At 34.7% G+C, this 17,334-nt stretch overlaps 1 protein-coding gene across 1 annotated transcript in view; it reads right to left on the bottom strand.

The window, feature by feature from the left end:
* The window catches only part of RUNDC3B (RUN domain containing 3B), a 52,416-nt gene that overhangs the window by 21,688 nt on the left and 13,394 nt on the right, over nt 1-17,334 (bottom strand). Inside the window, exons 3-7 of the mRNA XM_085310457.1 lie at nt 16,195-16,328; nt 12,954-13,039; nt 7,971-8,060; nt 4,950-5,030; nt 3,036-3,204 (exon numbers count right to left, since the gene is read on the bottom strand). Coding sequence (XP_085166583.1) covers nt 3,036-3,204; nt 4,950-5,030; nt 7,971-8,060; nt 12,954-13,039; nt 16,195-16,328 — 560 coding nt within the window. The remainder of the gene's footprint in view (nt 1-3,035; nt 3,205-4,949; nt 5,031-7,970; nt 8,061-12,953; nt 13,040-16,194; nt 16,329-17,334) is intronic.

Below are 17,334 nucleotides of genomic sequence, written 5' to 3'. Positions count from 1 at the left end.
CAGTGCACAATGTCAGAAAGCCTCTCGTTTGAAATAAAATGTTCTACTTCTGATGGACTAGTACCTACTGCACTGAGTGTAATTCAATTSTTATTGCAATTTATTGCCATGAAAAGGGTCCTGAAAAGCAAAGGAGAGAATCAAGAAAGGAGGTCTATGTCATAGTTCATCTTTAATCTCAAATAGTCATTTGTTCAAGTTATGATAGAATAGACATAGCTGAAGTGAATTAAAAGAAATATTTGACAGTCAGGTCCAAAATGAAAATCAGACAATGGAAAATTTTCTGTCTGATGGAAGAAACAGTCATTATGCTGTGTTAATTCTGGAGTAGGAATTCTAAAGAAGGATAATTAAGAAGGTAGTAACTTCTATCAGAGTAGCTACCATTCAGAAGGCTGCATTAACTGCAAAGTCTTCAAAGAGTTTAAGGATAAAATTGACTTGAATTCATCTCTACATTGACTGACTACAGAAGTCAGCARTTCATTAAGAGAATGCAAAGAATACTGTGATTTGCTTCTTTTAAATGTTCTAAAATTTAAAATACTCAATATCAGATCAGGAGATGAAAATAGCCTCCAACAAAAGAGATGTTTCCTGTTCTTAGACCCTTGAATAAACTGAAACCTCCTTTTGCTGCATAGCCACTGAAGATTGTCGTGCTTTTGTAGAAGTAAAGTTGGCCAGTGATTTTGGCTAATGGATTTGGACAGCACGTTTCAACATTGTTTCTACAGGTATCTGTCTCACAGCTTTGATAAGGCATTAAAATCCTTCACTCCTTAAAAAGGAACGATCTGGATGAAGAAAAAGGAACGATCTGGATGAAGCAAGGAAAATAAAACATCAACTTACTTTATTCTCTTAAATGCTTCTCCAGAGCTTCTGACACTTTCCTCATAAAACCTCAAAATATTTTACAATCTCAGGAAAAAAATAAGAAGTTAAAATTGATCCTATATTTTTGTCTAGAAACAGGGATCAAATACAGTGTTACTATGCCTCATGGACTGTTGGGGTTGGGAGGGAAAGGTTTTCTATTTTGTTTATGTATTTGAAGAGATTCGTTTTGAACAGCGCATTTTGGTTTACAAAAAAGCAGGGAAAATGTCCCTGTTCACTCCCTATTGAAATTGTTACCACTCCTGTACTGGTTGAGCAGACGATATCAGCAACCTGTATGTCTACATTTAATAATATCATACTTCAGTGACAAGAAGTATAAGGGACAAAAATAAGTAACTGTGTATATATATACATATATACATATATATATATATATGTATATATATATATTTAAAAGGAACCTCTAATATCTGTCATCCCACATTAAGTCTGCCTTTTTTTTGTCTATTCCTTAGAAAAACCTTAACTAGCTTCTTTCACATATGTTAAAGTAAATCAACTTTAATTCTATCCATACTACAATAGCACTGACCTTTTGCAATCCACAACTACATTCATCCTAGTAAACTGAAAGTAGCCTGAGCTCAGTCTCTGTAATATTTAGCTACATCTGTGCTAAAATTGAAGTGCAAAAGGAGCATGTCTGAAGTCAAATTGCTTATTGAGAATGATCCCTGGCCAACACTCATTCACAAACTATGGCCTGATATTATGTGGGTGAGTGCTAGTTGGCCCAGGCCAAAACTGTGCCAAGAATCGTTCTTACAATTTAAACATATATGTGAATGAGTTGGTCAGACCTGGGCCCTAGCATTGATTAGTTTACTAGAATACATGTAACCCATAAATATTTTCTGATTTTGATCATGGTTTATCATAGCTAATATTCTGAGACCTGACTATCAGAAGGCCCATTCTAGATTACTCCATCTGCCTTTTTTTTTTTTCCCCCTTCTTCTTCGTCTCCTCTTCCCTCTCTCCTTCCTTCCTATTAGGGAAGAAGCTAGAAAGGTAGACATAAATCTATGATTCTGATTCCCTAAACTAAAGGAAACAATTACATTTCTAAACATGCCTATGTAATTCCAGCCTTTACATTGTTGAAAGTTTCACCAAAATCAAACTGTTGTAATATAGCACTATTACRAAATATTAAAGAGCATTATTTTTATTTAAAACTTCTTAAGTATTAAAAATATTGGATATACATTACAAATTCCCTTCACCTTTACCTTGCATTTTTGGGGGGAGGTAGAAACTACCTTTGGTTTCCATGATAATATTCAATATGTCACTAAGCTACTAAAATCAGATGTAAACATACTCTTTCTTTCCTTTTGCATTCCAGCTTGAAGTAGAAATCCTAAACTATAGGTCTTTAAAAAACAAATAAAAAGAAAAAAGCAAAAAGCCCCCCCCAAAAAACAAGAAACTCCCCAAAACACAAAAAGAACAACCCCTCCCCCCCAAAAAAAACAGTATTAAACAAAGAAGATAGTTTTGCTTTTGTTTCCTAGGCAAATTTCTCTGCTGATCATTTTTGTCTACTGCAGGACTAAACRTTAAATTTTGACAGTACCGTCATAAAAGTCTTCCAATAGGAGTTACCTACATCAAGAACTTCTACAGTGAGCCTCTAAGGAAGAAGAAATCCCTGTGGACAGCCAAGTTCACTTCATACTAATGACCTAATAGCTTCAGAGACAAACTGCCTGTAGCCTCGAGATGGGAGGACTGAGAGCTTCTACATGAGACTATGAAATCTGAGATCTGCATTATTATTACTCTCTTCCCTCCCCCAAATCTTTTTTCCTTTAAATCAGTGAGCAGAGATACTTAATGCAATTATTACTCAAGACACACTGAAGATTGAGAAATTTAAGACACTTAAATGAAGCCAAATATTATTACATATATTTTTCAACCTTTACTTAAATGGATATATCACCATTTTGTTAAGAGTCTAGCAAATCTTTCCATCATCTCTAAATTAAAAAGAACATAAAAATAACTGTACTTTTTATATTTCACCTATAAAATCCTAAAGCATCAGTCAGTCACAGTTGTATCTGAAGCAAAAAGTATACGTTAGTTCTGTCACTGCCACAAAAAAAAAGATCTTTTACCTTCTGTTCCAACGCAAGCTGATACTTCTGTTCTACCCTTTTGCATTTGTTGTACCAACTGTTTTCATCCATGATGAAAGGAGGACCAATGTTCTCTGGTGTACTGCCTTCACTGCCACTACTGCCCAGTGTTCTTAGCTCCTCTTCATCACTGCTGATGCTGTCAGAACTGAAGGATCATGTTTATAAKCCAAATGAAAAACTATACCGTTAAAAAATGCAATATCCCCCCTGAAATTAAAACACTACTATTCCTAAAGATACCAAAAGCTCTGTAAAACAGTAAGAAATGGAATGTTGGTTAGGACAAACCACCAAATACTTCAAGCTTTTAATCATATAGCCATCTAAACAACAGATGAAGATGTGCTTTTATCTGTGCTCTTGGTCTAGCAGAATAGACAACTCTACACTGGGATAACATCATCGGCTATAAAGGGTCAGTGCATTACAGTTAGCTATCTAAGGAAGYGGTGACTTAATCTTTCCTTCACAAATTCATAGCAAACATTACTGTCTGAAAATAAATTGTATTTGTTTCTAAAAGGCAGAACAATAAAAAAGTGGATATTATATTAAACCACAATGTAATTTAAATGATAATTTATGGCATGGTTCTAGTGAAGATCAGGTACCTGCTATTTCATAAAACTTAAGTATGTCCCTAGATAGTACGCAGATTCACTATTAAAATATCTCCATAACTTCCAGAATCAATGCCACAGAGTTCAGACACCTGTGTCAAAGACAAGGGTTTTAATTTATCCCAGGACCCATTTGAAATCTTCCTTTACAACTATGCTTTCCACTGCATTAACAGTATTCACTAGTTTAAGTAGTCAGATGCCTGCTACCCCATAATTCTCCTAGAAGTATTTATAGTAGAATGTTAAGATTTTATCAAATAATTCATTATAAAGAAATGATAGAATTTTTCCATTGCTGACATATATTTTGCAAGTGCATTTTTTCCATGCACTAAGCATGTGAATAGACACATTAGTCAAACAGCAGCTCAGCAAGTTAAGCCTAAGAAATCGAATTCATTCTAAAGAACAAGCCAGTGACTGCTCTTTTCTGGCTAAGCTGATGGTCCTTGAAGTTTGTGTTCTGTATCACAGTGTGATGGAGAGACAGATTTTCATTGCAATTTGGGGCTCCACTTGCTTCTTCTGCAAATTCCATCACTGACATGACATAAAAAGCTCTAAAGTGATGCAGTTCCACTTTACTGAACCATGCAATTTGTCATTACCATGTAAGCTAACTACTGGCCTCTCCAGAGAGTAATTATGATGTTTCATGTTCAGCTGTACATCTTCAAGACTACTCTTAACATCCAAATGCTTTCCCAAACCTGGCAAGCCTAGCAACACAACACACCCCATTAACTTCCATGTTTTTCGGAGAAACTAAATTGCTAACTGATCAGACAGTGATCACCCTTATTATTACTAATCTTGTAGCCAATCATAGAAGTCAAGTGCAGCTGGAAGGTCAGATTACAGAGTTGCTCATGATTATGTATTATGTGCTAATTGCTCATCTGTCATACCTTGTACATACCTACGTACAAGGGCAGACATAAAATTACTTATTTATCCACATAATAACTTTAAGGCTATGGCTAATAAAGAAAAGGCCCAAGGGAAAAGAGAACATGGTCTAGTGATCTTCAAAGGAAGCCAAGAATTTATTCAGAGCTAAACTGCAGATTCTAACCAAAGTTAGCATTAATTTTACACTTTGATGAGTTATGTAATAATTCTGTTAGTGTGAAACAGCAAAAGGTAGCTAAGCATATTGGTTTGTATTTAGAAATGAATAATATTGTTTTGCATGTCAAATGAACAGTTAGAGGCTTAGTATAAAGCAAAATTTTGCAACTAAATAGAAAAAACAGTTTAAAGGTACCTTTGGGTGAATTTTAGGTAGGGTGTATAATCTATGACAGCTGGGAAGTTGCCATCCAGTCCTTCACCCTTCAGACAAAAACTGGTAAAATAGATAAACAATAATAAGATTATATCAAGAAAATGAAGAGACAGTGATAGTTGAATCTTACCAATATGAAAGGTGATTTTTCTTATTAACAAAAATTAAGAAAGGATTTCAGTATTTAACAGTGAAATCCTACCCAGCTGAGCCAGATTGTTAAATATTAAATGAAACTCACTGCTCACATTATAGAATAACGAAAAAATAYCAACCAACAGAAATCTCACATAATCAGGGAATATATCAGGGTAATTGGTATAAACCTTGATTTTAAAATATTTGCTTTTACTCTGAAAAGACAGATGGACTGCAAGAGAATAACAGAAGAAAGAAAAGTTAGYTCAAGCAAGAGAAACAAGGAAAAAGTAGAGTTGTGGATGATTTGGGAATCTTGGGGAATAATAAGATCATTTAGAATGAAGCATTTGCAGAGTGCTTATGTAACCATCCTCTCAGTTTTAAGTCAAAAATCAGTTCTCTAAGGCATTTCAGACTTTCTCTTTTCAGATACTTTCTGGAGTTGGGCTGCAGGAAGATGATAAACATTTTAGGAACTAACATCCACAGAACACTCAAATGCCTGTAGCTTTTTACAGCAGTCATCTAGATTGTGTTCTTTTTGTATTGAACATAAAAGATGAATCATATTTAATTACCACAGAGGTGACAAAGTTACTTATGCTTCTACATAGCTCAAATTGTTCACTCTTCCTTTCTCTATCATCAAAAACCAGATTCTGATAAGACACAGTTTCACTAACTTAACTGAGAAGTGCTATTTTTGACAATGCAGTCACTTAAGTGGTATCTGAGAAAACAGCTGAAGGATATTTTTCAAGAAAAAAACATGCAATTATTTTAAGTAGATAAATATTCAGTATTACTGTGAGGGAAAAAAATTAACAATTTATATTCAATTCCCAGGCTGGGGGGCCAGTAGGCAGTTCTCTTAGAAGTCATATTTACAGTTCCACATAGATAAGTCAATCAACATTTAGAGAAAATTGTTGGAACTGAATACAGTATCTCAAATACAGAATGCAAAGAAAGGCTACACCTTCTCCATCATTCAAATCCCAATACAATAAATTATATGTGGCACAATTAAAATGTTCCTGTAGGACTAYGATCCTATTTTGCCAAGAGATGTCTAGGCTTTTGTCAGTAGAACTGTTAAGAACTTAAATGTCTCCAAAAAGAACCAGTTATTACTCTGAACATCATTAAGAGATGCCCACAAATATAACAGAAATCATAGGACAAAGGAAGAACAAGCACAACAGGAAGATTAGCACCACTCACATAACTACAAAAAAGTATGCATCACTGAGGCTCAGAGGAGACCTCACTCTGTATATACAAAATTTCCACATTGTAGACCTAGGTTTCTTCTTCATGTATGGTTGTATTCCTTTCAGGTACAGTGCTAATAGCAAACAGTTTAATTTCATACAGCATAAAGCTTCAACTAGTAAAATCGGGCAAGATTTGAATTTGCTGCATACAAGGCTAGCTCTCACCACTCTGCAGCACACTTCTGTTCCCCAAGGACATATGTTGAGGATGCAGTTAAACTAATCTAATGGCTAAATGCTGGCAAAAGAAGCTGTCCTGCTTTTCTGCCTCCCTCATCTCCTTCCCTCTCCAACAACCAAATGTTCCCTTTCCTACTCCTTACAGTGGCACTTGCACTTAAAAAGGTACTTCAGCAGCTAGACTTGAATTATTTTCTTCCTTTAGTATCCAGCTGCAGTTCCTCAGGCAGCTGAGCTAAAGCCTCAGTGCCACCAGAAAGGGAAGATATTATTCAACCCCTTTTTCCTTTCCTACTTTCAGCCTTATCCCTGCCACTAATAGGATGCTTTTATGAACCAAAGCAGGAAATGACAAAAAGCTATCCAGTCTTCTTGCTGGCTATGTTTTTTACTCTTTAATAAGTTAAGCTGGCTCACAGAAGGGTCCAACAAGTCCCAAAACTGGTAAAAAGGTACGTAAGCTGGCCTAAATCTCTGTAGGCTTTTTGGTAATATAGTCAATCACTAGTGCACCTGTTGAGACTATTCTGTTTTCTGCTAGTTTTCCTCCTAAACCGGTTCGCCACAAGGATCATTGTTGTTGCTGCAGTGTACACATTAACAGTGTACTGTCAGGAGAGAAAAGTAAASCACAATCACTCTCCTTTGGCTCATGCTATATGATAAAATCACTTCCACAATGGCTCTGTATGAGGCCAAGTGAGCCCAACCAAGCCTATTAATATGGCTGTGCACCAGACAGGTTAGATCTGTTCATCTGCACTCTAGTGTTTAGAGCTTGCTTTTCAGCCTCATAACCCAGACTTTTTTATTATTATTATTATTATTATCTCGGATATGCCTGCACCTTCACTACCCTAAATAACACAGCATTAATTATATAGCAAAACATACAGAAGTCTGGCTAGAGATTTCAAAGGGAAAATAGTTTAATCTGATAATACTTTGCAATTGCAGTTACTTAAAATACACATTAAACACATTTGTAGGTTATGCTTTTAAAAATTTAAGATTGATGAAGTTAAAGTTGCCTACATCCTCTACTTATAACAATGCTTTCGTTGAGTATCAGTGCACAACCATGTACTTAATCGCACTGTTTTCCTTAAAACTTTAAAAGATTCAAATGTCTAAGTATCACTAAATAGGTTTGATATATCTTCTGTGATAAAACTTTTGACAGTCTTTCTCCCATGTATCAAAATCCAGAAAACAAAGTAATCATTCAGCTATGTAAACTACTGCGCAGCTCCCAAGAGCTGCTCAAGATCAACCGTCCMTCCCAAGATGCATCAGTTTTGTCTCTCAAAGTATCCAGGGAAGCTAGTAACGTTTTCCATAMGGCATCCATTTACAAGTATTTCCCTTGAGCATTTTGTTATGAAGAATACAAATTCAATACCTGAAATCAATTGCATTGAGTCCCAACAGCATACCAGCAAGCATATTTGCTTCTTCACCAAGAACGATTGCTCCATCTTCGTAAAATCTCCTTCAAAAAAACCAAAACAAAACAAAAAACCCCATCATTTTGACCTAAGGAATAAGGTTTTTCATAGTTAACAGAAAACTGAGAAATCCTATTCAAATAAAAACAGCCTATGTGAACCCTKAGGGAATTCATATTTCATTTCAAAGAAAACAAATTGCACACCACAGAATACAGAATAAAAATTCAGATAAAAATCAGAAAGAATTTATAAYGTTAACCCTACGAAATAGTAAACTAGGTTGGACAAAACGCAAAGAAAAAAATGAAGATATCTTATATTTACTGCTGAAAGGAAGAATTTGCACTGTGTAGATTCAAAGAATAATTATATAGTGATAATGAAAATTTGTTATTTCTCAATTGTACTCTTCTAAGGCTCTTTTAAAATTCAACATTCGCTTCTGATTTTCAGTAGCTGGTTATTTTTTTCAAAGATTTTTCACAAATCAAGTCTTCTTAAAAATTAGCTCTTTCCCAGATAGTATACTTGTTCTAAGAATACGGCACAATGAAAAAAAAAGTCTGGAATGCTAGCATTTCCTTGCCTCCAGTTATTTCAAGATTTTAAAACAATTTAAATTAAAAGGAGTGTTTTTAACACATATTTTTATTGTAAAGCACCCATTGGCCGAAGTTTTAAAACTTAAACATGCTGATCTCAAAATACTTACCTAAGAACTTAATGATMAATACCTCCATTTTCTTTTTCCATTTAGTCAGAACATAGAGTTCCACTCTAATGGAACTATCAATAGGAACAACATTAAGTGGAACTATAAGCAGAGTTAGATGAAAACAAGGTTTAGGACATCATAACCTAAGTGCTGAACTGATACAAATTCACTATACAGAACAAACTTGTTCAGAACAAAAGGAATAATCTCTGAAAGAAAGAGGAATAACTTTATGTGTGTGTCTGTGCATTACATACATCATGCAGACTGGAATTTTCTCTGTCTACAGGCCTTTACTTAAATCCCCTCTTGTGCCTTTTCTGTGCTTATTGTTCAGAGATGATTGGTGTAGATGTCTTAGTGCTTTTTCTAAATGTGTCATTTGGACACTAACTAGATTCAGACATTGCTGCTAGACCTATGCAGACGTATTGGATCAGCTCAGAGTCCATATAAAATAAGAACAAGAAGACTTAGAGTCTACCACACCAYTGCCACTAAAATGCATCAATTAACAGACCTCAACAAAAGTAAATTTCTGTTCTGAGACAAAACTACAGGATATCAAAAAACAACAAAAGATTGATGTGTCTGAAGAGCTTATTCTCCTTACTACAGGAGCTTGATCACTGCTTAAGTCAGGACATTTACATAACGCAAGAAAGACTATCTGTGAGAGGTCTAACTCTCCTTTTCTGAGTGCAATCTGCTTGTTTTGAGAGAAAGTGAAAATGAACTTGAACAGATGCAGAGAAGCTGGCACTTTCTTGGATCACAAGTGTTCCAAGAAGAAGTGAAAATCTAGAGGCTGAACACGTCCCCCAAACCTCACATAAGGAAGCTTGGTGCATGGTCTTCGTTCAGAGTTCCTTTCTTTGTCACATTTGTTGAGCSAGAACCATGATACCAGTTCTGAGAAAAGAAACACTTGTTTAGGATCAAACACTATATATTAAAGCTGAGCAGCTAGCATACAAACTGTTATTAGCTGAGATTTGAGGTATGGTCAATGTGTGAAGAATTACAAAGCTAAGATTTACCTTAAGTCATCAAGGTAGCATACTCTTCACATAACCTGATACATGAAAATTTCTCTATAGAGTTGGTACCGGCAACAAACTTGAAGACAAACATGTTCAGAAATCTGTAAGTACAAACACTGTATGAAGTAACAGATTCATGCTACAGCTGTTTGGGTTCCTCTGGCTTAAGCATCTGATGTGAAGACAGCTTCAGAATGGCCACCAATGAAGCAATTATTTTTCAGTCTGCATTGCCCACATCACCTCCATATCCTTTCCTATTTATTCTAATTTTCTCCTGCCAACCGTCAAAAAAGCTACTTCCAGGTAGAAATGTTCCATGCACAAGACAGGCACACAGGATCTACCATTGCTATGCACAGAGTTGTGATAAGAATTTGTAAACATGGGTAAAAAAGGCATTTGGTCTGTTCAGTAAAGCAGCAAACAACTTTAATTTCCTGWTCAAGGAGTCTCGGCAGCAGTAGAAGCAGAAAAACCATCACAACAGGCCTGTGCATTACAGCTGAAAAGAAGGAAATAGAGGATTGTTCAGCACCAARGCCAAGGAGAGGTCACTTACTAGAAACTGAGAAGCAATGTTGACCTATACATTCTAACAATGTATTATTTCAAGCAGTTGTTAGCTTACTGGTGATTTTCAGCTGAACAATGGCAGCAAGGCAGTCCTACCAAAAGCCCCATCCATTTGAAGAACTACATAAAACTACTGAAAAGCACTGAGGTGGCTTAGTGAGAGGCTGAGTTGGCTGCAGGGCAAACATCCAGAACAGACATATTTCGGGGCACAGTTCCAAAGACTGCTCGGACTCTGCCAGAATACACAGTCAGAAGTCCTACTTTTGCAGTTTCATAACAGACATCCATTTGCTGCATAGAAACAAGAYGTCCAAGCCCTTGGACGTCCTCTGTAGAAACAAGAGATCTAAGAGATATCCTCAGGGTCTGCTCTAGGAAGACAGAAATTAAAGAGCCCTGGCACTGAAACCATGAAGTATTGACTCAGGCTTATACCCCTTTACTTCAAAAATGGTACGAGGAGGCTAAACTGGCCACTATCAGAAACAGCACACTAAGCAAGATGGACTTTACAGTCTAATTTGGGAATGGGAAACAATGCTCCAAATGCAAGCAGATTATACATCTTTTCACTGAGAGGTGTAAAATCACTGCCAGGTATCAATCTGCACTGATGTTCACTATCGGTTGTAAATGATCTCTGTCTCACAGGCACACACACACACTTACAGCATATTTAAAATGCTGAAAAGCAAGTGCTGCRCTGACAGTGGTCAAGTTTCTTAAATGACCTAAAGCAATGAAGATAAAACAATAGCTCTCTTGAAAAACTCACAGATCTTCTCTCAGTGCAGCTGGCAGCTCACAAAGTAAAGGCCAGTCTGCATTAACACATTAAAGTTTGTGCTGACCAATTTGACAGAAAAATAATTATGTGCCTATCCAACTCTCACTAAGTGTTCTGGTAGTATGCAGATCCAGTATTAGTAATTGTACTGCTTCATTAAAGGACTGGGCGTAAGATCAGGCACTTAAGCAAAAAAGTCACGTTTAAAAGATGCTAACAGCACGATAACTTAATCATATATGTTATATACATACACATGTTTGTAATATATATGTGTAGTTATATATATATATATATATAAAACTATTAAATATACATATAGCACAATATATAATTTAAAATGATAAAACAAAACATCCTGAAAAATCAGCTCATTTATTGGGTATCTGTAACCCCACATGGAAAAAGCATGTATCCATTGATGCTAGTGAATTTGAAATCCAAGCTACCAAGATCTGAAACTGTAACTATTAATTTTCTTAGATGTATTTTAGACATTACTTTAAAACAAAGCAAACATCATACCTACTGTGTTTGGAATACAAGAAACTTTGTTTTCTAAAGCTGTACCACTGAAAGAACATTCAAATATTTGAAACATTAGCATGCCCAAATAAGTGAAACTGAAGCTGCTAATAAAACTGTTATCCACTAGCAAACAAATTCAACTACCAAGCAGGGACAAAGAATGCACTACTTAACCAAATTGCCTCCTCTTCCTCCTTATCTCTCCCTCAAAAACCCAAGTAACTCTTCAGTTTGAAGCAACTTGAATAAATCTTTACCAGAAATAGCTTCTTTGCTTTACGAGCTTCTTGTTTACTCTAAGTGCAAGCAAATCTGGATAAAATAAAAAAGACAGGCCTGGAAACTTAAATAAAATGGGAAGTTTACCTAGCTGTGTTTCAAAGTCATCTTAATGTTGGCAAAATACATTGAAATCTGTGGACAAATAGTTTTACAAATAGAAATAATACCCTAAATCAACAGAAGTCATTACAGAGAAAATTCTTATTGTTTAAATATTCCATTCAGGACATCTAAATCTTTTACAGTTCAATACAAGGTACCACAACATGTTACAGGTGTTGTCTCACTCTTATTTAGATGATGTCATCACAGATCTATAAGATGCCTTTGTTCTATGACAAAGCATCATATAATAAATAAATACGTTCTCTAGAGCCAGTCCAAAACTGCAAGGATATTTTCTATCACAATGAATATTCACATCCATAACAGCTTCAAACATCAGAGGATACCACAAAAGTAGGTTATACATTTTACAGATTATATCAAGAATCCTAGCCATGCCTGATCATAAATTCTGTTCTGTATGTCTCAGGTTTCCCAGAATTCTCTTCCTTTCTCCTTCAGGAAGTTTCTTGAACTCTAAAAATTATTTTTCACTGAGTCTCCAAGTTTTATTTTATTTATTTTATTTTTTTTTTAAAAAAAACAACCATACTTAATTTTTGAAAGGAACAACTTACTTCTATCCTTATGGGGCTACATCTTCAAAATTAGTTCCTTTTTTAGAAAGATTATGTTCTCTTTTGACCTTTCAAAAATTCTAGACAATTTCCATATTGTTTCTTTTATAAATCACAAAGGGATACACAATTTCCTATTTTACCTGTGTTAACATCTGATCAATTAATATTAACTTCAGATATCTTTTACTAGATTACATCTGTTCTACTAGTTATACTAATTTTGCACAAATCAAGTGAAACATTCACTCCCAAACCTAAGCCCTCCACTCAAGCAACACTTGCTAAAATTTTGCCTAAGTACAAGTCTTAGAGACCTGGTTGTTTTGAAGTCTCTCAGAGCTGTGGAAATGTACTCAGACAAATGTTTTTCCATAAGTGCTACTCTGATCCAGGCTCGACCCTGAAAGAAAAAACAGATATCAAATATTTTAAAATCTTATAGAATGTGACACTATTAACTTTACATCTAACAATGAATAAACCTGACTTATATGGATGAGACAAACTAATTCTCAAATAACCACTAAGCAGAAACTGTTGCTAAGATGTACTTCATAATAGAAGTAATAAAAATAGAATATGGTTTTCTTAAAAATACATTTTGTTAAATTACATTCCAAAATTTGGAGAAACACAAAACAAGGTTTCTGTTTTAATTTTACTCTCCAGCCATGATGAATCTCAAGTATCCAAATGCTAGCAGACCAAGGCAGAAAAATTTTCATTTCAAAGACAATAGTATTGAAAGTGTCAAATCACTTCCACTGTAAAAGCAACAATAATCCATTCAGAAGTGATTTAAGTAAAAATAAATTCACTGCATCCATTCAAATATTTGTGAAATCAATTAAAAAAAAGAAAAAAAAACAAAATTTACAACTCAGCAATGCATTGACTAAGTTGCATAAAAAAAACACTTAAGTTTTTCTCAGCAGGAATATCATGATGGAAGGTACACATCATATACAGAAATGGAATCAGATCCAAGAGGCTTAGAGCTTGTAGTCCAAAACCAAAAGTTATTCGAATAAGCCCTAAAAATAACAACTTTTAAAATAACCTTTAAGAATGTAGGCTTACACTATGCATATACCTGACAGGTCTAGTGCACAGAAGTATGATTTAAAAGTATGAGACATTTCAGATGTCTGTCACAGGCATAACTGTTAGTTTGAGAATGCCAGTAATATCTCTTGTAACTTGTATAAACCTAAATATAGTTACATAAGCAACAAGTCATCTTTCTATTTAATATTTTTGATGCTTATTGACATATAGCTGAATATCAAAATAAATATTCCACCAAAAGCACCTGTATTATATTGTAGTCATACTTTTAGTTTATATAGACCTAGATCAAATGAAATTTATAAGATAGGCATATGCTAAAAACAAAAAAATCTCGTATTTGCCCACTTTGACAAGTACCAATGACACAGCAAAAGCTTCTATATAAACTGTACCGAAATTAAAAGCATGTTTATGTAGATATCTACTTTTACATTGAAGTTGTTTAGAGCATGAGTGAAACAGTCAAGCCCTAAAGCTTCTGCTTAGCTAAAGTCTAAAGCCTACAAAATTCCTATGAAATACGAGTATCAGCAGAACTGAACTAGCAGTTTCCAACCCAAAGCAGACATACATTAGGACCACAGGTAGAACTGATGCATAACACTTGTATTTATGTAAATATGCCTTCAGTCCTTTCAGATATGGACAGCCTAAATACGCCCACATATGCTTTAAAAACAACAACAACAAAAAAACCCACAAAACAATAARAAGAACTCCACCCCACATCTGAACAACACTCTATACTCACTGTAAAAATTAGCATATTTGTTTATTATTTGATATGGAAACTTCCACAGAGGAAAAGGAAAACTGAATTTATTTGTAAGAATACTTTAGAAAATAGTTTTACATCTTATTATTTAAAACTTTAAATATTCATAACTGTGAAAATCTGAGAACTCATATATATATGACATTTATTTTAAAAGCAAGCAATACATTTATCACATTCTTAGATGTGAATCTCTCCAGAGAATATTTGGAGAGTAAGTTCTCCAAATTATTTGAATTTCTAGCTCTCAACACAATCAAAAAGAAAAACTGTATGACTTAAATCATCAGTCCAGTGATGATTACTCCAGTCAATAGAGAGCTAGGAATAGCACATAATATCCTGAATAGGAAAAAATAATCAACAGCTTTTTGCCATGGAACTCTCTACTGTCTCAAAGTCTTCACACACATTATGGCTACAGATATATTTATATATAAAAGTGGTTCTATATAAAATAAGGAAGGAGCAACAGCTAATGTGGCAAACTAGCAGTTCTGCAATACTATGGATCATCAGAACGGCAACTTAAAAGCACTAGTAGAATGGAGTTCCTGCTTAATCTAAGCACTATCTTTTATTGAGGAAAATTGTGATTATGCTCATATTGCTCATTTAATACAGATTAATAACAGTCATGCCCATCAAAAAGTTTACATACTGCTTCCAGTAAAAGATGCTACAAGGTTTTTGGATATAGCAAGCTATTTCCCCCTCAGCAATGACATCAGCTGTGAATAAAACTATAATCAAAATCTGGAACCAGCGGATTTTAAAAGAGCTAYGAAACAGAGTTTGGGCAGCTGTTCAAATAACTTTTTCCAGTTTGTTAAGAAATAAAAATTAAAAACATTAATTTGGGCATCCTCTACCTGCACTTTCAAATCGTAAGATTCTCAACTGTCAAGCAAGGCTGCTTTACACAGAGAGATGGAAATACAAGCTATTTAAAGGGATCATTTCAATCTAGGAAAAAAAAAAATCTCTGCCCAACATCAAACACTACTTAAGATACAGACTATAGTGTTTTATGCTATTACAATTTAATGATAGGTCAGTTTAAAGTTGATCCTTGGGTTGTTCAGTTCATATGTGTATAAATGTATTAAATTGTTACTTTCATTAAAGGTTCCATGATAACTGCAATCATAAATTATGATGTTATTCATATACAGGTCCTTTAAAATGCTGGATCTTTATTAGCATATATGTTAAAATCCATCAAAGGTTTCCTACACAATCACACGCAAAAAAACCTCAAGTACTAATCTCTTCTCTTCTATTATTAGCTAATTTGTTCCATTCCCACTATGTCCCATACAGTATATGACTCAAAAAAAAAAAAAAAAAACACTTCTACAATTTTAAACTGATATTTGACAGGCTTGCCACATGAACTTAAGTTCCCTCGCATTTTCCAAAAAGTAAGGGTTAGAAAATGGGAAGGCAATCATTCTATAATATAGTATATCTAATGAATAGAGAATTTGAGGTTTATTCTACTGAACAATATAAATTTTAAAAAAAACTTTGAATGTGTTTTCTCGTATTATTTTTAAAAGGTATAGATCAGAAAATAATTTCAAAGTTCTGAAAAATTTTGTGGAATAAGCTTGAAGTATGTTTTTCTTCCAGGAACAGAAATGTCAGSTACATTTTATGCAGAAGAAAGAATATGGCAAAATCAATTTGACCTTTTTCTTCCCTACCTTAGCTCTAGAAGAACTGACATTCTCCATGTTCTCAATACTGCAGATGCAATTGTGAGAGACTTTTCGGCAAGCTACTCGAATGTAGTCCCAGAAACTACGAGGACTTTCATAGCCGAACCAGGTGATCTGACCTTAAATCAAAATACAAGATATGTGAAGATTCATGAAACCTCCTCCCTGCTTCTTAGAAATACAAACAAATAAAATGCTGCCCCATGTTTCCTTTATGTTGTCTACACAGACAGGGCTCTTATTAGTAGGCGTACGAATGCCTACTAAAGACTGGCTGTGCAGGTATGAAAGGTGGCTTGCCTCGCGCAGCTTACCTTGATTTGCTACCAATATGAAGACAGAAATTTGGGGATTTTGTGCAAATATGTGTATTTCATTTTTTTTTCTTGTTAATATGCTATAAATACTCAAGAGTTCTTCACAGGTCTTTTAAGTCACAAYAGAGTAGACACTGTTGTGACTCAAAACTATGATGCAAGAAACATTTCTATCATTTGCTTTAGGTAATATCACGTTTCCCATCAATAGAGGTAAATATAAATAATTTTATTCCTTTATAGTTTCTTTAAAGGCTGGTCTTCGCTGTAGTAGTGTCATCCTAGGAGCGGATCTGGAGCTTTACAAAAYGGCCTTTCACTGAAGGAGAAACTGATGCATGAGCTAACAACTGTTGCAGCCACAATTTACTTTGAGTACACACACACACACTACTCCTTGGGAAGATGACCAAATTATATCGAGTAAATCACACCTTTTCTGGAGTTTCAACCAAAAACCCTGGATATTTTTCCAGCTTGGAATGTATTGCAATTTTGCCTTACTAAAGACAAAAGTACCTACTGCTTGCAACTGCTCCCACAAAGTCAGTTTTGGCACAGAGGCAGCATGTCAGCAGCATTTTCCAGAYTGACCAGCAAAATCCAGAACTCGAAAAAGAGCATCTCTGCCCTCTGGTTATTGCCATTATAATGTACATGCCAAACCTCTTTTCCCTGTAAAACAAGATCTTATTTTTAAGTTATCTGAAGTCTTGAGTTTTACTTCTGAACTTGTATTAAYGTAGCAGAAAGACTTTTATTCTTTTGCCATTGGAAAGCTCAGATTTTTATGAAGAATATACTAGAC

This window comes from Rhea americana, unplaced genomic scaffold (assembly GCF_003343005.1).
Source record: "Rhea americana isolate MKP2758 unplaced genomic scaffold, rheAme1 scaffold_32, whole genome shotgun sequence".
Classification (NCBI taxonomy): domain Eukaryota; kingdom Metazoa; phylum Chordata; class Aves; order Rheiformes; family Rheidae; genus Rhea; species Rhea americana.
The sequence above is the reverse complement of the archived record's forward strand: the minus strand, read 5'-3'. Positions and strand labels throughout refer to the sequence as shown.